Source organism: Onychostoma macrolepis, chromosome 17 (assembly GCF_012432095.1).
Source record: "Onychostoma macrolepis isolate SWU-2019 chromosome 17, ASM1243209v1, whole genome shotgun sequence".
Taxonomy (NCBI): domain Eukaryota; kingdom Metazoa; phylum Chordata; class Actinopteri; order Cypriniformes; family Cyprinidae; genus Onychostoma; species Onychostoma macrolepis.
Window position 1 is genome coordinate 4,620,227 of NC_081171.1, and position 22,034 is coordinate 4,642,260.

General features: G+C 37.3%; 1 protein-coding gene, 1 long non-coding RNA gene and 1 pseudogene across 5 annotated transcripts in view; 1 reads left to right on the top strand and 2 right to left on the bottom strand.

Moving 5' to 3' along the window:
* The window catches only part of LOC131523534 (NACHT, LRR and PYD domains-containing protein 3-like), a 454,982-nt pseudogene that overhangs the window by 368,957 nt on the left and 63,991 nt on the right, over positions 1-22,034 (bottom strand).
* cdc42bpaa (CDC42 binding protein kinase alpha (DMPK-like) a) overlaps positions 1-22,034 on the top strand; it is a 61,636-nt gene that overhangs the window by 23,665 nt on the left and 15,937 nt on the right. For 3 of the 4 annotated variants that reach the window (XM_058749896.1, XM_058749900.1, XM_058749899.1), the window contains exons 6-16: positions 8,046-8,139; positions 11,027-11,227; positions 11,322-11,570; positions 14,116-14,195; positions 14,954-15,114; positions 15,223-15,345; positions 15,541-15,674; positions 16,101-16,343; positions 16,433-16,543; positions 17,574-17,821; positions 18,137-18,242. In XM_058749896.1, the coding sequence (XP_058605879.1) occupies positions 8,046-8,139; positions 11,027-11,227; positions 11,322-11,570; positions 14,116-14,195; positions 14,954-15,114; positions 15,223-15,345; positions 15,541-15,674; positions 16,101-16,343; positions 16,433-16,543; positions 17,574-17,821; positions 18,137-18,242 (1,750 nt within the window). The remainder of the gene's footprint in view (positions 1-8,045; positions 8,140-11,026; positions 11,228-11,321; positions 11,571-14,115; positions 14,196-14,953; positions 15,115-15,222; positions 15,346-15,540; positions 15,675-16,100; positions 16,344-16,432; positions 16,544-17,573; positions 17,822-18,136; positions 18,243-22,034) is intronic. The other variant, XM_058749897.1, reaches the window with a different exon arrangement.
* LOC131523500 (uncharacterized) lies at positions 15,529-19,552 on the bottom strand. Its single transcript, XR_009266791.1, has 3 exons — positions 19,502-19,552; positions 17,548-17,648; positions 15,529-15,665 (listed from the first exon to the last, which is right to left on the bottom strand). It is a non-coding gene; the product is annotated as an uncharacterized LOC131523500 (long non-coding RNA).

Below are 22,034 nucleotides of genomic sequence, written 5' to 3' on the forward strand. Positions count from 1 at the left end.
CGTTTCCATTGTATTCCAAATAGACTTACATTGTATTATTTTTACCATGTAAAAATGTACCATGGAAGTCAGTGAGAACCAAAACTGTTTAGTTACCAAAATTCTTCAAAATATCTTCTATGTTCCACAGAATAAAGAAAGTCATTCAGGTGACAGGTGAAATGATGACAGAATATTAATTTTTATAAATATAAATTTAATTTAATTATTTATTTTTCCAGTTTTTATTTAGATAAACTATCCAATAGAACCAATTAATAAAAATTATTGCAAAATTTCCAGTACCATTTGAAAGAACGATATTTTGGGAGTGTACTTACTGGTTGTTCATGTACAATATCATGTGAATTTATTAATTCAATATCATGTAAAATACAATACAATATCATGGAAAAATATTAATATCATGTAATTAAAATTTTAAATAAATAATAATATTTTAAATAAATAATAATAACTTAAATAATTTTGACTCATCGTGTAAATGCTCCCAGAAGTCCCTGTGTGTCCCTTAATTTAGTTCTTTTTATATATATATATATATATATACACGTGTATATATATATGTGTGTAAATAAATCTTTAATATATCAATTTTATTTTATTATAATATTTTATTTTTTTTTAATGAATTATTTTTATTTTCTCAAATAAAATCTATTTTATATATTTGTGTATATATACACATCTATATCCTGTTGTTCTGGGATGCAGTATCTTCATCCGTACGCTGTTCTCACGCTTGTATATTCTGGATCTTTTAAGTCATTTTAGGTGCATTTAAGAAAAACAGCACCTGTTAAGGAAGTTGAGGCTTGATGTAAACCACTAAACAGGATGTGGTGTAAAACCTGAAGGAAGTGGTTCACCACTGCTAGTTGTTCTGCTCCTCATAGGAAGTGATGTCTCATTTCCAGGAAATGAGACACGGTTCTTTGTCAGACTCTTGGTGTGACTGACATGAGGCTGTCTGATGGTACGGCTGGACAGCTGACCGTCAGAGATGTTAGTGGTCAGTAAAGCCCCGTTCACACCAAGAACGATAACTATAAAGATTACGATATTAGCGTCCATTATTGATATTGTGTTTATTCTAAGCGTACAAACGTCTGCCGCTTTAAATTCTCGAGCTCGTTATAGCAGGATGGATTCTGATTGGCTGTCAATATTTGTATCGTTCATCAGCTGGACAAAAATCGTTCTGAAAGTGATTCCAACGATATCGTTTCTCTGTGCCTTTATCATTATAGTTGTGGTGTGGACTCTGCTATTATATTGAGAATGATTTTTAAAACTATATCTTTATCGTTATTGTGCTTGGTGTGAACGGGCCTTAAGCCATGACACTTCTCTCTGTGCATCTGTACTCAGGGCAGATGGTGTCCACAGATCAACCGTGCTCTTTTGAAGCAGGATTACTTCCCTTCCTTTGACCGCTTGTCCTCTATCTATGTTTTGTGTGTGTTATGAAGACTTGATGCACAAAGCTGACATCTTTGACTTTTTATTTGTTGACATGTAGCTAATTGGTTTATGTGAAGTGTCTGGGAAATGTGTGCTTTGTGTGGAATGCTCTTAACAAAAGGATTTAAAGCCAGCTGGACACCAGAAAGTGAGATGGACTAACTGACACAGAGCATTTTATTTTATTTTATTTTCACATTTATTTTTTATTCTCACTTTCAGTAGACAGCATACTCTGTTTATAAGTCCAGAACTGCTCATTTTTGTTGCCCATTTTTATTGTGAATAGCACTTCGTTTTAAAAGTTTTGTGAACTGCAGGAAGGAGTTTTTTTTTTTTTTCTCTGTCTGTCTTTGTGGAAAGAGAAAATAGCTGCTAGTAGTCATCACTGTAAGTGGCCTATTTGCGGAAGGGATGGGGGGATGTTTGCTGTTTTGTCCACCCCCTTTCCACTTGTGAGACTGACAAATAACAAATAGACGCAAGAGAAAGGAATGCTGGGTCATGCTAAAGGCCATCAGTGTTTACTGTTTACGCATTTATAGGGAAAATTGCAGGGTTTTAAGTACAGCTCATGACTTTGGACCGCCTAGCCATGGGAAACTGTTGCAGTTCATTCAGTGCTCTCTCTTTCTGGCAATGCAAATTCAACTGTGCTTTATTGGCATGACAAAAACTTAGTGTTGGGGTTTATTCAAATCAGCACAAGCACTAGTAATAGTGACGGTCGCCTTTGCAAACACAACTAGTGCAAAGTAAACTTAGAAGAGTCTCTCTCTCATGATGTTAATATAGGGAATGTGTGGAATTCTGTCTCTCTCAGTGTCTTGGCAGTACGAATCTCTTTTTCTGTAAACACAGCAGCTCGTCTGATAAGATTTTCCAGCGGTTTCGCCGTCATGCAGTGAGGTTGGCATCAGACGCTTGCCTTAATAGGACATCACTCTCCTGCTTTTTTCTCCCAGGCTCCATCTTTATTACTCCTTTCTGCATTTATTATTTATTGATTTATTTTTTGTGCAAGTCTTTTTTTTAAATTACTTTTTCCCCCCCTTTGGACATTCCCTTAGTTTCTTTTTCTTTTTCCTCCTGCATTTTTGTCATATCCTGTAAGTCAACTGGTTTTCCTTTCCTTTGTTGTCATATTGAATATCAGTTTAACACAATACTGAAAATTTTAATTGTACAAAATAAACAGAAAAGCAACACTTAAATGTATTATTGCATGAATTATTGGTTACTTTGTTTCATGCTCTCAGCAGCAAATAACTCACACAAAACCATGTTTATCCTCATTCCCAGTGAACCCGTATCATATTTTCATTTACCTTGTGTAGCTTTGTTACTAGATTTCCAGGATAATGTCTATATGGGCCATCAGTAAAAAGGTTGATAGATCTATTTATCTTGCTGTCCTGTTACTTGCATTTATCATTGTTTTCCTCCATTCTCATTGACCTAAACAGAACAAACCTGCAGCCCATTTGTGAGAACCGCAGCTGCAGATCTCCATCATCTATCCATATCTGGCACTGGTGCTCATCTCAGATTTTCCACTCAGATCTGTGTTGCATTGTCAGTTCACGTGTCCTCTGGATGCGGCCCACCTGACTCGTCCTTCTCTCTGTCATTTCTTCACTCCTTCTCTCTAACTTGTACTCTTCTTACTGTGTGAGAACTCAGACAGCTCCTATGTGGCTTGTCAAGAAAGCAAGGTTCTTCACCTGTTTACTGAGTTTGCTCTCTCTCTCTCTCTCTCTCTCTCTCTCTCTCACTCCTGCTCTTTGAGAAACAGTGTGCTAGTTTTAGCCCTCCAGCCAGACCCAGAAAGAGTACATCTTGTTAATTTTTTGTATTATTCGAATTCATTTATGTATACATGTATACCATTCAAAAGTTTGGGATGGGTAAGATTTTTTTTTTAATGTATTTTAAAGAAGTCTCACAAAGGCTGCATTTATTTGATTGAAAATAATATTTTGAAATACCATGTTACAATCACAATTTACAATAGCTGCTTTCTTCTATTAATGTTTTTACTAGTAATTTATTTCTTCGATGCAAAGCTGAATTTTTAGCATCATTACTCCAGTCTTCAGTGTCACATGATCCTTCAGAAATCATTCTAATTTGTGGATTTGCTGCTCAAGAAACACGTCTTATTATTATCAATGTTGAAAACAGTTGTGCTTTTATGGGAACCATAGTAAGTTTTTTTTTTTTTTTTTTTTTTTTAAGGAATCTGTGATGATGAATGTAAAGCATTTATTTGAAATAGAAATCTTTTGTATCATTATACATTTCTTTACTATCACCTCTGATCAATTTACTGCATCCTTGCTGAATTAAAATATTAATACTTGCTTAATACTGCTGACCCCAAATGATAGTTCAGATTATGTTCTGGATGGTGTATGTTAGTGGTTATAGCAAAGTAAACCCTGATGTGAAGCCATTTAGTTTGCAGTAATTACTGGCTGACTGTACATTTAACCTGTTTATTACATGACTATTTTCTGAATCACTAAATAAAACATAATTATCAATAAATTATACAGTCATTAAATAAATATTTGACTCCAGAATGCCATACTGAACCAATCAGAATCATGTCCTCCAGAGAGCGTCTAATAAGTGTGTTGGAATGTTCTAAGGGTCAAAGCAGTTTTTGGGCTTACTGAGAGAGAAAGAGAAGTTATTTTTAACACCATGGCTCTGTTCCTCAGTGCTCACTGATCCTTTACTGTCTCTATCACTCACACACACACACACACAGTCTTCCACCACCTGCCCATCTACTGACCAGCTGCTGCTCCTCCTGTCTCTGTGTGTGTGTGTGTGTGTGTGTTAAAGAGACTCTGAGGACATGAACCGTTGCATGACCATTCACACACTAACATCATTTATAACTCTTCTCTAACTGATCTCACATACTTAATTGCAATAAACAATGTGAATTTGTTAAATTAGATGTGTTCAAGCTGCTTTGGAAAGTGTATCGTGACTGAAAATGGGAGATTTTTTTTTTTTTAAACACCGCTCCTTTGATGGTTGATTTTAGTTTGGATGGAAACTTTAGCTCTTTAATGATGGCCGTTTCTATAGTGGGAGATGAGGTGAATGCAATCTGTAGGGACTAATTTCTCTCATTTTCTATTGTTTGCTTCCAGCTCTTCCTAATAATGTCCTCTGAGACTATATTGACCACTGTTTTTAAAAATGTAGATTTGAAACAAAAATTTAATTGAAATCATGGATCAGAACATTAGCATATTCAGTCGAAAAGATTGTTAAGGGTTTAGTACTTTTGAAGCCTGACAGAAAAAAATATAAATGAATAGATGAATTTAAGTATTCATACTATCTCTGAATTGGCTAATATTTGTCCCGTACTGGCTAAAAAGATGCGACTACTGATATATTGTGCATACCTAAATTTATAGGCTTTTTTGTACTTTAATGGTGTTTGTAAGCTGCATTTGTAGTCTCTCGCACAGCTGTGGTATCGTGCGTCGACAGGGCAGGAAACCAGCACTAATCACATTTTAATGTCCTGCTTCCCAGCACTGTGTTTCTGTCAGGGCCTGTGTGCAGCATCCTTCATGTCAGAGGAAGATGAGGTTTTCTTTCAGCACATTCACTGGTCGAGGGGATGATGTTAGCTCTGGTGTTGTCAGGACTGGGGTTTAGTTCACCTGTTGGCAGGAGGGATGTTGACCTGGAGTGAACAGACGATTATGTCATGTTGTCTCGCTAGGTTACATCCCTATATTTGACCTGCAAATTCATTATTATGTTAAAAAGAGGAAACCATTAAAATCGCTTCTATTAGTTATAAGACCAGTGTTATTTTAGTATTATTTATATAATGTTATAGCATTTATATTTCTAATTAGCTTTTTATTTTTATATTTTCATTTTAAATAATTTGTTTTTTTAATTTAATGTAATTTTTTTTCTTTTCTTTCTTTGTTTTGTAAATATTTCTATTTAGCTTTTAGTTTTAGTAATTTTAGTATTTCAACTTAAACTTTACCCAGGACATTTCTATTTTTCCATTACTTTACGTTTACCTTTTTTCTTTATATTTGAATATTATTTTAGCTTGATTTCAGCTTTTATTTCAGCAGTGTTTTTAGTTGTTTTAGTTTTAGTTTCAGTTAATAGTAACACTGTTTTCAGACTCTAAAACCTGAAGATAATTGGCATTGGTCATATAAAACATCATTCATACCTATGAAATGAAGTACAATTCAATTTATTGAGTATTATTTTAATTCTTCTTTCATTTAGGCCTATTTCATTTTTAGTTTAGGCAATTTTTAAACTTATTTCAGTTAGCTGCCAAGACAGCATTTCTTATTTGCATTTAAGTTCATTTTGGATTTGTTTTATTTCAGCTTTAATTTCAATTTTTATTTCAGCAGTGATTTTTAGTAGTTTTCAGTTAACAATCGTAACATTGTATCAGACTCATTGGCATTGGTCATTCAAAAAAAATCTTTCCTATCTTGAATATGAAGTACAATTGAGATTGAAATTTATTATGTTGTCCTGTTTTTTTTTTTTTTTTTCATGTTTTTCTGAAGAAAAGGAATTTGCAGTCGTTTTTTTTTAAAGAATAGTCTCGTATACAAATGTTGATTTTTAGATGTGCATTTGTTTTTCATTCGTTGTAATTTTGATTGTTGGAAGTGAAATTGTATTTTTAAGTGTCATCACCGTTTTCCGCTGATCCCAGAACAGACTCCAGGAGACCCTGAACTCGAGCACCAGATGAGTCACGTTAGTCAGTTGGGCTGATTTGCATGTGAACGGTTCTGCCTGTTCTCCTGAGGCGGCCTCCCCTCACAGTAGCTCTGCCTCTGTGTAAACATGGAGGGAAAGCAGCCGGAGAGGGGCGGAACAAATAAACACGGCCTCTAATGCAGCAATCCAAACCAGTGCCGTGCCCGCACCCACACATGGGCCAAATCCACACAGGTCCTCATCTGGGACAGATGTTAAGTTTCCGCTGCCGTATTAACGATAAAATCAGCGATCCGTTTCGTACAGCTTGTGCAGACTCTTTAATGTGCCCAGAGAAGTTCCCTGTGAGGAAGTCGCCATGACTGTCCAGGCTTCCCGTGCTGATTTTTTTGGAAGAGTCCCCAGTTATGACTATAAATTGTAGCAGACCACGAAAGTACTCTTTGTTTTCATTCCTCAGCTCTCAAATGGAGTCGCAGCAGGAGTGTTTTGAAGGGGACATTTCATGGAAAATGCTGCTTTGTTTAATATGAAAAATGGGTCGGACTCGGGCCGAGAATTCTGATGAGCTGTCGGACACGGGCCGGGCTAGGGCCTAAATTTTAGAACAGAACAGCAGTTTTTTGAAATATACATCTTTTGTTGCATTATAAATGTCTTAAATGAAAACACGTCAGGACACAGTGTGCTTACTTGCGTTTTTACGTGCGTTTTTTTTACTTGTTGCCAAACCGCCACAAGCGACAGGAAGTTTTGTTGATTGGTTGGTTTCTATTTCTATAGTGTTTTGTATTCAGTGTACACAGACTTATTTCTTAAACTTCAGGAATATAGAACTTCTACAAAAATGTAGAATATGATCCCTTTTTTTCTATACCTCAGTATCAAGTTTCCATTCAGCTCTTTGCAACCTTGTTTTCGTTATAAATCTCTATAGAGATTTTTGCCATGGCTGGCTGCCCATTAAACACTGTTACAGGATTCTGCAGCCATTTGGGTGAGATATTGAAGGAAACCCACCTCAAGAGCGTTGTAATAATTCATGTCTATACAAGGCACACGCAAACATTCGCTTCGTCTTTATTACAGTTCCACGTCAAACTCCTGGATCAAGTTTACGAGGGGTGAATGAGCAAGAGCGTAAAGGAGAATAAGAACCGTCTGTGTTTCATTCTCGCCGCGAGCGTGTTCTCTGACACACAGCTTTAGATAAGCTGTAATGGAGACACGAACTTGCGACACTTTGATTCCTGTTTGTTTGTGCTTCTAGTGCCCTATGGGCAGGTCACAGACGGGGCAGCGAACACCTCTCAAACACTATTAAGACTAATCCAGCCCTGCAAATGACAGGCTCCGATCTCTGACCTGTTTGTTTTGACTTGCTCTTTTGAGAGCTGGGGTTTTGCGGAGTGGATGGAGGCTTTCTGTGTCACAAAGCCTATGTGTTTCCTATCTGGCTCTCTCTAAGGAATAGAGGTGATTTACAGGGCGGACACAAGTGTGCTCACTGTGAAGTCCACTGTGAATTACTGCTCTGTCTCATTAAGAAGCTTTCTAAAATGCGCACTGGTGGCTCTAAGGTTGTAAAATGAAGCAGCAAGCTGTAACATGCCTCAAAAAGATCTTTGCTCCATGTAAACCAAATAAAATAACAGCAATATTTACATTTACGTTAATGCATTTTGCAGACACTTTTATCCAAAGCAACTTACTTTGCATTCAAAGTAATCAGTGGGATTCGAATCAACCTTTTAACATCATCTTCCAAATCAATATGATGTTAACATAAATCTTTTTTGTATTAATGTGTCTTTCTGTTTTCTCTCTGACAGAGACATCAAGCCAGATAACATTCTGCTGGATGTGAACGGACACATTCGACTCGCAGATTTCGGCTCCTGTCTTAAACTCACGGAGGATGGAACGGTTAGTATGTCAGCTCTATGAATATCACACCAGATTATTAATGTTCATATTTCACAGAAGAAAACAGTCATTAGGGATTGTAGTTTAGAACTGATAGTGTGGACTGGGTCTCCTTATTTATACTGGAATGGATCAGACAAACCTTACAACTTGACTTGAAAGCTTTAACAACAGAAATGTGTAACTGCTAGTCTTTTTTTATGAAACGATTGGCAACATTGCAGTATTTGGATGAAATTGTAGTTCATTTATCTTGGTCTTATTTTCCCTAATTTTTCTACACTTTTTGAGACTTCAAATCAGAGTTTGTAATGTTGTGATTCATCTTAGAAACTGGTTGAATTGGTTCCTTAGAGCTCATTACTGAAGAGTTATTTTTTTATTATTATTACTACAGAGAAAATGAATGAAAAGAATGCTTCAGGAACCAAGACTGTCTCATGCAATGACATTCATACATTTTTTAAGTGTGATGCAAGTTTCCAAATACTTTTTGGGGTCAGTTTCAGATCTGGTTATTTTCCCATGATTTAGTTCACTTCCTGTCCAAATAATATTTGGCTCAATTACACTACAGTAATTTTTTACTATAAAGACATTTTTCATCTTTCTATTAATTCTATTTCATTCTATTTCTATTTTGCATGGTTTGCGCAAAAATATTAAGCAGCCCAACTGTTTTCAATAATGATAATAATAAGAAAATAAGCGTTTCTTGAGCAACAAATCTGCACTTTACAATGATTTACAATGAAAGGATCATGTGACACTGAAGCCTGGAGTAATGATGCTGAAAATGCAGCTTTGCATCACAGCAATAAATTAGCCTACATTTAAAAATATATGCAAATAGAAAACAGCTCGTTTAAATTAAAATAATATTTCACAATAATACTGTTTTACTGTTTTTTTTAATAAAATAAATGCAGCGTTTGTGAGCATTAGATAAAAAATAATAATTTGCATGTCAGTCGGTACTTTGAAAATGAAGCCAGTGCTCATAGTTTCAGTGTATGTTGACTACTACTACACAACTAATCAAAAATGCTACAGAAGGAGTTTTAGGTCACCTGACATCTTTCACCTTTCACCTTGTGAAAGCACTTAAACATTAAATTGCGAATTGTGCTTGAAATCTATGGATGAATTTAGGCTCCAGCTCTATCCTGTAGGCACACTGTTTTAATATAAAATAATGGGAGACCCAGAGGACACCCTTGGTTTGAAAGGCAGTTTATGATCAGAGTTGTATTTCACACATCTTTGAAGCAGGGGTGAGTATTTCATCTGATATGTGCTGCTGTTTTCTGGCACGTCGCAGATAGCGCGGCAGGATATCCCCCCGACTTCTGACAAGAGCAGCGTGAGTGTGGTCTCTGCGTGTTCGCACGTGTGTGCCTAACTCTCTTCACATGTTCATGTGTTTTCAAGTGTGTGTCACTGCCAGCGAGAGCAGCTAATTTACTGCCTCGCTTCCACAAATTCTTCCAGCTGCACACATCTGCCACGGGCTGCATTACAGACGGTTTCCGCCCGCTCATCCCCCTTGAACCCTGGCCAGGAAGCTCCAATCATCCCCCCGTTCATTAGTGGTCTCTAGTGATACCTCTCTCTCTTTTTCTCTCTCAGTGCGGTCTGTGTTCTGAGAGGTCTTTGTGTATCTGAATACTTTGACCGTCATGTTCCCCTAAGCCACGCCCACCTCTGCTGGCTGCAACCAATGCGATGGCTTGAGTTGTTCATTTGCATTTTATAGTGATGAGTGTTGTGCCAATAAAAAGCATTTCCAGGCATTACTTTGTTTTGCAACCTTGTTCACTGACAGGATGTGATGTGATCTGATCCGCTCAGACAGACACTGAACGCCTCTCTGTTTCTGTTCTCAACATGCCAGGTCCTGAATTCTCCTGCAGTTTTAATAACAAACGCCACAGTAAATAGATATATCTCACTAAACCTGTCAGGAACACATCCCTTTACATTTCATGACAAAACTAAAATGGGAAAAATATTTGTTTGACCCAAAAAATTTAATTAAAGAAAGAAATCCTGTACATAAAGATTTTATTTTTAAAGAAAAATATCAGATTTTCTTTTTATACTTTTTGTGTGTGTAATGTGACCTGTACATGTTCTTGACAGGTTTTGTGAGATTCACCAAAATGAATTGCATTTAAAAAAATAATAATAATAAATTATCAGTTGATTTGACAATATGAAACGTTTTGTGTTTGATCTGACAATTAACTAAATGATAAAATAAATAAATAATAATACATAATGCAAGTCTGTGCAAAAAGTGACTTTCTTATATAAAGCTTCTGTGAGCATTTGTACAGAATATACATGAAAAAGAGCAGACAATGACTGTTAGTACAGACGTTAAGACATAAATAAGAGAACAAAGCAGAAAATACTGCAGATTTCCTCTTGAATATATACTGTTGTTTTCATACTTGTCGTCACAAGGTTATGACTGAAATTTACCAATCATGGTGTGCAAAAAGGTGGGATTTACAGAGAAGGATGCAAAAAGCAATGAAAATATGAAGACATATAATGTATGAGGATTATAGAGAGCATGTGAATAGGAAAACAAAGCCAAAACCTGGACATTTTAGGCAATTTAGAAATAAGATGATGTATGGTTACCCTAATATATATATAGTATTCCTAAAAAGTGTGTTGTGCCAACCAATTCATTGTAAACTCAATTTTATTTCCAAAGTAGTATTAAAAAAATATATACACCCTTACTGCTGCAAGTTTAAATTCAAAAATCTGATTATAGCTTGTTAGAATAACAATATGTGTTCCAGTTTTGTGTGCAATATGTAGCCTTTTCTCCTGTCAATCTTTCCAACATGTCCATTTTCTTTCCTCACAGGTGCAGTCCTCCGTCGCTGTGGGTACTCCAGACTACATCTCTCCTGAGATCCTGCAGGCCATGGAGGACGGGAAAGGGAAATATGGCCCAGAATGTGACTGGTGGTCACTGGGCGTCTGCATGTATGAGATGCTTTATGGGGAAACTCCTTTCTATGCAGAGTCCCTGGTGGAAACGTATGGCAAGATTATGAACCACAAGGTACAGAATAACACAATAACACACAACACACAACAAGCAATTTTTTCAAATTTGTTTAAGTGGTTTTGTGTTTTTTACCTTGTGTTTCCCACAGGAGCGGTTCCAGTTCCCTGCTCATGTGACGGACGTCTCTGAAAATGCCAAAGATCTGATCCGCAGACTCATCTGCTGCAGAGAGCACAGGCTGGGTCAGAACGGCATTGAGGACTTCAAACAGCACCCTTTCTTTTCCGGCATTGACTGGCAAAACATCCTCAAATGTGACGCCCCCTACATCCCTGAAGTCAGCAGTCCATCTGACACATCAAACTTTGATGTGGATGATGACTGCCTCAAGAACACGGTATTGTTTTAAACGTACCTTAACTCTTTCCCCGCCAGCGTTTTTTAAAAAAAGTTGCCAGCCACCGCCAGCATTTTTGATGATTTTCACCTAAATTTGACGGCCCTCAGAATATTTTCTGCTATGAATATAAGAACATATTATATATCAAAATAAAGAACCAAAAAAAAACTATTTTATTCTATCTTCATGTGTTCATGTTTTATCACCATTTGAATGCAGGTGGGTACCATCAAAAATACAACATTTTGGACAAAAAACTGAGAAAAATGCATTTTTATCAAAGTAGTGCATTTTCATGCAAAATACATTCAGATGTCATATTCTTTCACCTGTAAATAATTATATGAATAATTTAAATTGCATTCAATAAACAGAACAAACAAACAGACACACACACACACAAACATATACATATGATTATACACACACACAGGCTACATACATATACTGTACATGCACGCACACACACACACACACACACATACAGTATAGATAGATAGATAGATAGATAGAGCCCACACACACACACACACACCCCTATTCAGATCGACGGATCGGGTACAACTTCAGATGTTTCTGTGTCTGTAAATGCATCTCTCTCACTGACTACATCGTCCCGACCAGATCAAAATGGTCAAAGCATGATCTACATAGGCTATGATCTATACAGGTGCTGGTCATATAATTGAATATCATTAAAAAGTTTATTTATTTCACTAATTCCATTCAAAAAGTGAAACTTGTATATTATATTCATTCATTACACACAGACTGATATATTTCAAATGTTTATTTCTTTTAATTTTGATGATTATAACTGACAACTAAGGAAAATCCCAAATTCAGTATCTCAGAAAATTTGAATATTACTTAAGACCAATACAAAGAAAGGATTTTTAGAAATCTTGGCCAACTGAAAAGTATGAACATGAAAAGTATGAGCATGTACAGCACTCAATACTTAGTTGGGGCTCCTTTTGCCTGAATTACTGCAGCAATGCGCCGTGGCATAGAGTCGATCAGTCTGTGGCACTGCTCAGGTGTTATGAGAGCCCAGGTTGCTCTGATAGTGGCCTTCAGCTCTTCTGCATTGTTGGGTCTGGCATATCGCATCTTCCTCTTCACAATATCCCATAGATTTTCTATGGGGTTAAGGTCAGGCGAGTTTGCTGGCCAGTTAAGAACAGGGATACCATGGTCCTTAAACCAGATACTGGTTGCTTTGGCACTGTGTGCAGGTGCCAAGTCCTGTTGGAAAATGAAATCAGCATCTCCATAAAGTTGGTCAGGAAGCAGGAAGCATGAAGTGCTCTAAAATTTCCTGGTAGATGGCTGCGTTGACTGGACTTCAGAAAACACAGTGAACCAACACCAGCAGATGACATGGCAGCCCAAATCATCACAGACTGTGGAAACTTCACACTGGACTTCAAGCAACATGGATTCTGTGCCTCTCCACTCTTCCTCCAGACTCTGGGACCTTGATTTCCAAATGAAATGCAAAATTTACTTTCATCTGAAAAGAGGACTTTGGACCACTGAGCTACAGTCCAGGTCTTTTTCTCCACAGCCCAGTTAAGATGCTTCTGATGTTGTCTCTGGTTCAGAAGTGGCTTGGTAGCCCTTTTTCTGAAGACGTCTGAGCATGGTGACTCTTGATGCACTGAATCCAGCTTCAGTTCTCTCCTTGTGAAGCTCTCCCAAGTGTTTGAATCTGCTTTGCTTGACTGTATTCTCAAGCTTGCGGTCATCCCTGTTGCTTGTGCACCTTTTCCTGCCCAAATTCTTCCTTCCAGTCAACTTTGCATTTAATATGCTTTGATACAGCACTCTGTAAACAGCCACACCTTTCAGTAATGACCCTCTGTGACTTACCCTCTTTGTGGAGGGCGTCAATGTTCGTCTTCTGGATCATTGCCAAGTCAGCAGTCTTCCCCATTAATGTGGTTTCAAAGAACAAGAGATACCCGGAATTTATACTGTAGGGATGGTCATTAATTAAAACTCAAATGTAAATATTCTAATTTTCTGAGATACTGAATTTGGGATTTTCCTTAGTTGTCAGTTATAATCATCAAAATTAAAAGAAATAAACATTTGAAATATATCAGTCTGTGTGTAATGAATTAATATAATATACAAGTTTCACTTTTTTAATGGAATTAGTGAAATAAATCATCTTTTTGTTGATATTCTAATTATATGACCAGCACCTGTATATGATCTACATTTTCTCTGATTCTTCCATTTATGCCAATCGTCTTCTATTCGCACCCTAAAGACCCGGAAGTCCTGTAACTCATTAAGGACATGCGCTAGGGCTTTCCTTACCGTAATACACCTAGAACACGGATTGCCGTAAAAACTTGTCAATGGCGGGGAAGCGTTGTCTCTTAATTGACGAGATATCTCGTCAATGACGTTGAAAGAGTTAAAGATCACTCATTGCTGGATTTAAACCCACAACCTTTGGTGTATCAACCCAGATTGTACCAAAATGCTGCAGCTGCAATTTAAGATTTATTTCCCTGCTCTCTTTTAGGAGGCAATGCCGCCTCCTTCTCACACCGCCTTCTCAGGACACCATCTCCCATTTGTAGGTTTCACCTACACTAGCAACTGGTAAGATATCACTGTAAAACTCAACTGAGATGATCTTGCATGAGATGTAGTTTCAAATTCCCTCTCTGTTTAACCCTCCTTCATTTGATATTCGAACTGCTTGAAACACTGGTTAAACTATTTATTTCACAATTTTATCGACACATAGATCACTATTGGAAAGACTGTACAAATTTTGTGTTGTGAGTCAAACTGATCCTCCATTGGTTTCCTTACAATTTGCCAATAAACATTCTGAAAAATAGAAAAGCTGTTTTGTAGCAAACACTAAAATATGAAATAAATGAGAATTTATGAAATTTAAGACTCAAAGTTTACTTGAAATTGAAGACTTGTCTTCTGAATCGTCAAAGGAAAATTGACTTTTTTTTTAAAAATCTAGTCGAGTTTCTGTCTATCTGTTGAGGGCTGTTTTAGGTTGCTATTTTTTTGCATCTCAATTACTGGATTACTGCATTGAAAATGAAATAAGTGTGTCAAATTGACACCTAACGCAATAGAAATAGATGGGAATTATTACATTTCTCACATATTTTATACTTTTATTTTCTGACAAGCTGCAGTAGACGTTTTCTCATCTTTACATGAATTTTTTTGTGTTTTTCATTTTGTAAATTTTTGGCAATTTGGACACCAATATGGGTAAATTTGACCCATAACACAAAAGTTGTACTCAGTATTTTAAGACTGGATGGTTAAAACAAAAAACAGCCTTACGAGTCTTTATTGTGATCATTTGACCGTGTTTTCTACTACAGTACGCTGTCTGACCGCGGTTGCCTGCGGGAGTCTGCGGCACCTGCGCAAATGGATGTGTCCGTGCAGCGCGGCCTGGAAGACAGTCTGGCTACTGAGGCGTACGAGCGGAGGATCCGCCGTCTGGAGCAGGAGAAGCTGGAGCTCAGTCGCAAACTACAAGGTCTCTGTCCATCTTACACGTCTAGTGACCTTTTTATTTTCTGCTGAAATAATCCCACAAAATTAGTTCTCTGCCTGGCTGACAGATAAAATGTCTTCTGGCCTTCAGAGTCTACAAAAACGGTTCAGGCGCTGCAATACTCCAGCGGGGACGGGCCTGTTTCCTCCAGCAGGGAGTTTGAGATCCGTGGACTGAAGGAGGAGATAGAAATGCTGAGGAAACAGATCGCAGGTAATCTCAATCACTACATATAAACATGCATCATGCAATTGTCTCATGTAACCAGACATTAGTTTTGACTGTCAACCAAGTTTTGTTTTTACATGACGTTTACAGTTGTGTTTCAAATGAAATAAAAAAATACACAATATTTTTTGTTTTTCTAGCTTATTTTTTTGTCTCTCTCCTCCTTTTCTCCCCTTGCAGATACAGGACAGGTGGAGCAGCAGTTAGAACAGGCCAGTTCTGCCCGCAGGGATCTGGAGGACTCCTCTAAACAGATCCGAACTCTGGAGAAACAGCTCAAGAGCATGAAGCAGGAGAGAGATGACCTGCAGAAGGTACAGAAGAAACTGCAGCTTTACACAAGCAATGCCTCTCACTAGCAAAGTGCCTTGCTGCATAGATTTGTCTGAAAGGGCACAATTAATCGAAAGCTGAAATTGCATCATGGCTTAGTGTGATTTATCAAATCACAAATAGCTGCATTTTAATTAAATAAATATATGCACTCTGCTCGTTTCATAAGTGATTTGGGAACACATCATGCGCAAACCATCTTCCCATATTTGTACTGAGAAGTGCTTATCAACAGAAAAGATGCTTTAAGGGCTTCCTGCGGTTTTCCGTCAAAATAAATATTTGATATTTTTTATTTTATTACATTTTAATTCTGGTAATGTACAATTAATAAATAATTTAAATGAAAATGTTTAATTAATAAATTGTTTTTATATATTTTTTGTTTCAACTTTGTTTGACTACAGAGTCTGCAGGAGTCCTCAGAGAAGCTGAAGACTCAGGGGAAGGAGCTGAAAGAGGCGGACAGCCAGAGGAAAATGGCCATGCAGGAGTTTGGCGAGGTGAGTGAGAAGGTGACAGAGCTGCGGTCATACAAGCAACGGCTCTCCCGACAGCTCCGGGACAAAGAAGAGGAGATGGATTCCCTCAATCAGAAGGTGGAGGCGCTGCGGCTAGAAGTGCGCAAATCCGAGCGGGCCAAGAAAGAGGTTAGTGTGGAAGAGAACAGCTGATCGCAGGAGTCTGTTCAGCGGGCTCATACGTTAAATATGTGCAAACTCTGTGTCTGTGTGTGTAGATGGAGGCCCAGGCTGAAGAGTTTTCTGCTGAGGCTCAGAAAGAGAAGAAGCTGAGGGAACGCAGTGAGCAGTACAGCAGACAGCTGGAAGAAGAGCTGGAGGGAATGAAGGTTTGTGTACCCAAACACACCTTTTCTCTCTAAATACTGTTAAGGGGGTTTTAGGAACAGTGCAACCCTTCAAACATGGGAAATTTGCATAAGAGTATTATGTGAGGTCTGTTGGCTTGCTTTTATTAAACTGCAACAACGGCAATATAATAAGACTCAAAAGTTTAATAAATTAAGTAATAATCACAGGTTTGTATGAAAGTGTGTAAAATTATTTAGTGCTGTCAAATCGATTAATTGCGATTAATCGCACCAAAATAGAAGTTTGTGTTTACAAAATATATGTGTACTGTGTATATTTAAATGTATATAAATACACACACATTCATGTATGTATTTAGGAAATATTTACATGTGTGTGTATATATTCATATTTATATATGATTTATATATATATATATATATATATATATATATATAAATATATATTACATATAATTCTTAAATATATGTGTATTTGTGTGTATTTATATATATATATATATATATATATATATATATTATTTATTTTTGTTATTTGTCTTTTTAATGTATTGTCATATTAAAATTATTTAAATGTAATAATTTAAATGTTTTTATTAATTGTTTTATTCATTTTAATACACTTATTCATCAATGATTTAAATAAGTATGCAATTAATAAATTAAATTGTTTTTATATTTATAATTTAATACATTATTTTATTATAGTTCATAAATTATATAAATATAATTATAGTTTTATTAATTATTTTCAATACATTATTAAGATTAATACATTATTTTAATTATTTTTGTTTGACTTATTTTAAAGCATAATTTTATTGTAATTCATACATTGTGTACCTTTAATTAATATTAATAAATTTGTATTGTAGTTCGTACATTATTTACATTAATTAGTAAGCTATTTTATTATGTGAAGAGGTTTTATTCGTTCCATTCACAATTCACAACTGTCATCGCATTTATTAAGTTCATGTAACTTGAAATAAGTTCATACAGGTCGCTGATCATTTCCTTACCTTTTCTTTCCCTTGTCGTGGCGCAGCAGAAGCAGGTGGGCCGCTCTCCAAGCGTTGGGTCATCTGAGCAGCACCAGGAGCTCAGTAAATTACGAGCAGACCTGGAGAACAAGACCACTTTCTATGAGGAAGAGCTGTCACGCAGAGAACAACAACATGCCAACGAACTGAAGAACCTGAAGAAGGAGCTGCGGGAATCAGAGGGACAGCAGCTCACCTTAAAGAAAGAAATCATGATGCTCAAAGACAAGCTGGAGAAGACCCGCCGAGAGAGGTACTGATCTTACTACAAGAGATTACGCTTTACTTCAGCTGTTTTTTTTTTAATGCCACCATGTATTATTTTGCTTTATAATTCAGGGTCAGAGAGGTTGGAAAGTGGTCATGTAAAACTAAATTGCAATCGTTTGTGGTGCAAGGAACCTCGACTAACATTATAAGTGGACTTCAGGGGAAGAAATAAAATATAGTGTAGATTATGTTCCAGAAAATAAGCTATAGAGTTTGGCTTGTGTTAGTATGTTGGCTGTGTGTGTTGGATGCTGAGTGCAGTAACCCTGATGTTCAATAAATCATTTCACCCTCACAGTCGGAGCGAACGAGAGGAGTTTGAGACCGAGTACAAACAGAAGTACGAGAGAGAGCGAGTGCTGCTGTCAGAGGAGAACAAGAAACTTTCCAGCGAACTTGACAAGGTGAACATTCACACACTGTTAGGGCTGTCATGATATCTTAGTCAACATGAAATTCAGCAGTTCATTTACTTAATGCTATGATGCAGGTTATTTCAAAGAAATGCAATCGTAATCGTTTTTAAAATGAAATAACTCGCTTATACCTCTGAAATGACTTTGCTTTTCCATTGATGTCACTTAGGCACCTCAGGCAATTATGTTAAGTAAACCAATAGCCAAACAAATGTTTAGGCATTGCTGTAGGAAACTCATGTAGAGCGCATTTTTTTGTTGGCCATCCTCGAAGTTTGCATCGCCCTGATTCCCTCAACAGAAAGACAATTGGCTTTTGGATTATTGCAGTCTTGTGACTACCAAAGGTTTATGATTTTTACATGTTCTGTTCATAAATGAACACAGCTTTTATGAATTTTGAAGGCAAGGTATAATCGGCAGAAGTTAAAAGCTGAAGTTGAACAAACTACACAACTAAAACCTCTGTACCTCCCATTATAACCTCCCATTTAGCTACTTGTTAGCAACAGCCTTTTTCAAGACAAGAACATTTTTTGAAAAAATCACAAGTGGGGAATTATTATAACCTGAAAATATCTTGAGGTTGTGTTCACCACAGACCTTTTTTCAGGTATTTAACCAAAAGCCCATTTTAAAAACAACTTTTAAAACTTATGGCTGTCGCACTCTTTTTTTTATTTTGATATAACTCTCTTGTTCTCCAATAATTTCCAATAAATAAAATAGGCAATATTATAGGGTCCAGTTCTCACTATTAACTAGTTGCTTATTAGCATGTCTATTAATAACATATTGGCTGTTTATTAGTACTTATAAAGCACATGTTCTGCATGAGCATATTCTACATCCCCAATCCTACCCGATACCCAAGCATAACAACTACCTTATTAACTATTAATAAGCAGCAAATTAGAAGTTTATTAAGGCAAAGGTTGTAGTTAATGGTTTGTTAAAGGGACCAAAAATGTAAATTTTATGTTTAACTGCTTACCCCAAGGGCATCTAAGATGTAGGTGACTATGTTTCTTCAGTAGAACACAAATTAAGATTTTTAACTCAAACCGTTGCAGTCTGTCAGTCATATAATGGCAGTCAATGGGACTCATGGCTTTGAGAGAAAAAAAAACATACACAGACAAAAACAAATTAAACCCCGTGGCTCGTGACGATGCATTGAGATCTAAAGACACGAAACGATCGGTCTGTGCAAGAAACTGAACAGTATTTGTATAGGGTTTTTTTACCTCCGATCCACCGCCATGTCTAACTGTCCTGAGCGCGTTCACAGCAGCCGGCGTCTGACGCGTCGTCGTCGTCTTGCTTTATGGCAGATAGCTGACTTGTAAGTGCATTACCGCCACCTATCTCTCAAATGGACCATTGAAACTCTATCTACAATCTCAATTAGGAGTGTCAATGGTCCATTTGAGAGATAGGTGGCAGTAATGCACTTATAAGTCTGTGATATGCCATAAAGCAAGAAGAAGACGCGTGTGTGAACACGCTCAGGACAGTTGGACCGTGCAACGGATCAGAGGTAATAAAAACAAAAACGATATGAATACTGTTCAGTTTCTTGCACAGACCGATCGTTTCGTGTCTTTAGACCTCAATGTATCGTCACGAGCCACAGGGTTTAATTTGGTTTTGTCTGTGTATGTTTTTTTTTTCTCAAAGCCGACATTATATGACTGACAGACTGCAAAGGTTTGAGTTAAAAATCTTCGTTTGTGTTCTACTGAAGAAACAAAGTCACTTACATCTTGGATGCCCTGGGGGTAAGCTGATAAACATCATATTTTCATTTTTGGGTGAACTATCCCTTTAATAGTGAGAATTGGACCTTAAGATAAAGTGTGACCATAAAATCGAATCTTGTCCCTAAACATTTTTTCGCTGAATATTCTGTTTCCAACATCATATTATACAAGTGAAATCGGTTAAAAACTGCATTTCACGTCGGCGCCAATAGCCTCGTGGTTAGTGTGTCGACATACAGCACAACTGCGCTCACGGCGACCCGAGTTCGATTCCCGTTTCGAGGTCCTTTGCCGATCCTGCTCCCCTCTCTCTACCCAATCCACAAAAAAAAAAAAGGCATAAAAGCCTAAAAAAATAACTTAAAAAACGCATTTCACTTTGGTTTTAATCATATCACACTATATTAAACCAGCTGAAGTATCTCAGTGCTATTAATGTTGTTTGGATGTGTTTCTTATAGCGTGTGATGAGTATTGTCATCTTAAGTCTTCTCGAATTACTGTCGATAATAAATTCTCACGTATTTGTCATCCTGTTCCTATATTGTCTTTGATTATTTCAGACATATCATAGTTTTAAATGAAGCTTTTGGTGTGCAAACCATTGTAGATACTATACTTACAGCGCTGGATATTGTAAAATTGTACTACCATTTTGTGGCGCACCAGTATTTTTAGGCTTGGATACTATGACACTACTGTGGCTCCAGGATGCTGTGTAACACTAACACACCACCCCACACATCGGCCCACAATCTCCAGCTCTCATATTACTGAAGCCTGAAGTCACAGATTCCACATCGCTTTTGATGTGGTCAATTCGCTGGAGATGACAGGAGGCTTCACGTCTTAGCGGTCAGATTTGATGCTCTTTGTTAAAACCATGAATTAATTCTGGGTATCGTTTCTGAGCGCTTCAAACGGAGTGTAAAGCACACAGAGTGGTTAGAAAAGAGGCTTGTGTGTGTATGTGTGTGTGTAGTGGTTCATAGCTCTCAGCGAGCCTGAAGGCAAAGCTAGAGATGTTTAGAGAAGAACCCTTGGAGGGCAGCACTCAGTTGTGAAAGAAAGAAAACATGCCGTTGTCATTTGCGGACTAAAATGTTGCGGTCTTTCCATGAGTCCGTTGAGCTGAAAAGATGGTCCACCATGCCAATGTTTTACTGGGAAGTCAGTCAGCATCCTCCCCCCTTTGTAAGCGCAGGAAAATATGCTGATCAACAGACAGGAATCTGGAACGCTTTTCCCAGGGACCACAGCGAAGGTTCAGCGCTCCGGTCAGAGCGTAGTGTTAAATGAAAACCTCGGATAATGCAAGCGTAATTATAGGGTGGTCAACCTCACCAGCTCTTGCTTAAGATAGAGAGCATGTCTAAATCAGATCGACTAGATGCGTGCACTAGCAGACGTGTTTACTGTGGAGTCAACCGAGCCGTTGCAGATTGAGGGGGTTAGGCTTAATCATGGTTTAGGGGTGGAAATGTGGAGGGTATTACAGTGACACGGATGGCTTTGCATGGTGGTCCATCCAGTAGGCTCTGATGAGAGCCAGTCGGTGTCTCTCTGGTCCGTATAATTGCATCTGGCCCCTCAAATTACCGTATTGGTTTGTGATTTTCTGACAAGGTAATGGGCATGTTTTCGAACTTGTTGTGTTACATGGGTTGTGCAGAAGTAAAAGCCTCAAATGAGGATTGTTTTCCATTCACTGAAATATAAATGGGTTCGAGATGTGCTAAACTACATTGATCAATTTAAAGCTGCGGTCTGTAACTTTTGGCGCTCTAGCGGTTATTAGACATAACTGTATGTGTTTAGCAAAAGAACATTGTAGCTGCTTCTCTATGTTTATGTCTATGACGAGTCGCGCATAGACATAAACATAGACATATACTGGGCTACTCTACAGCGGTTTCTACCAGAACCAGTCTGAATTATAAAAACTTATTATAGGTATACCGTAGTGATTCAGGATATGCCAAAAACACGGCTTGGGAAAATGGATTTGTGATGCACT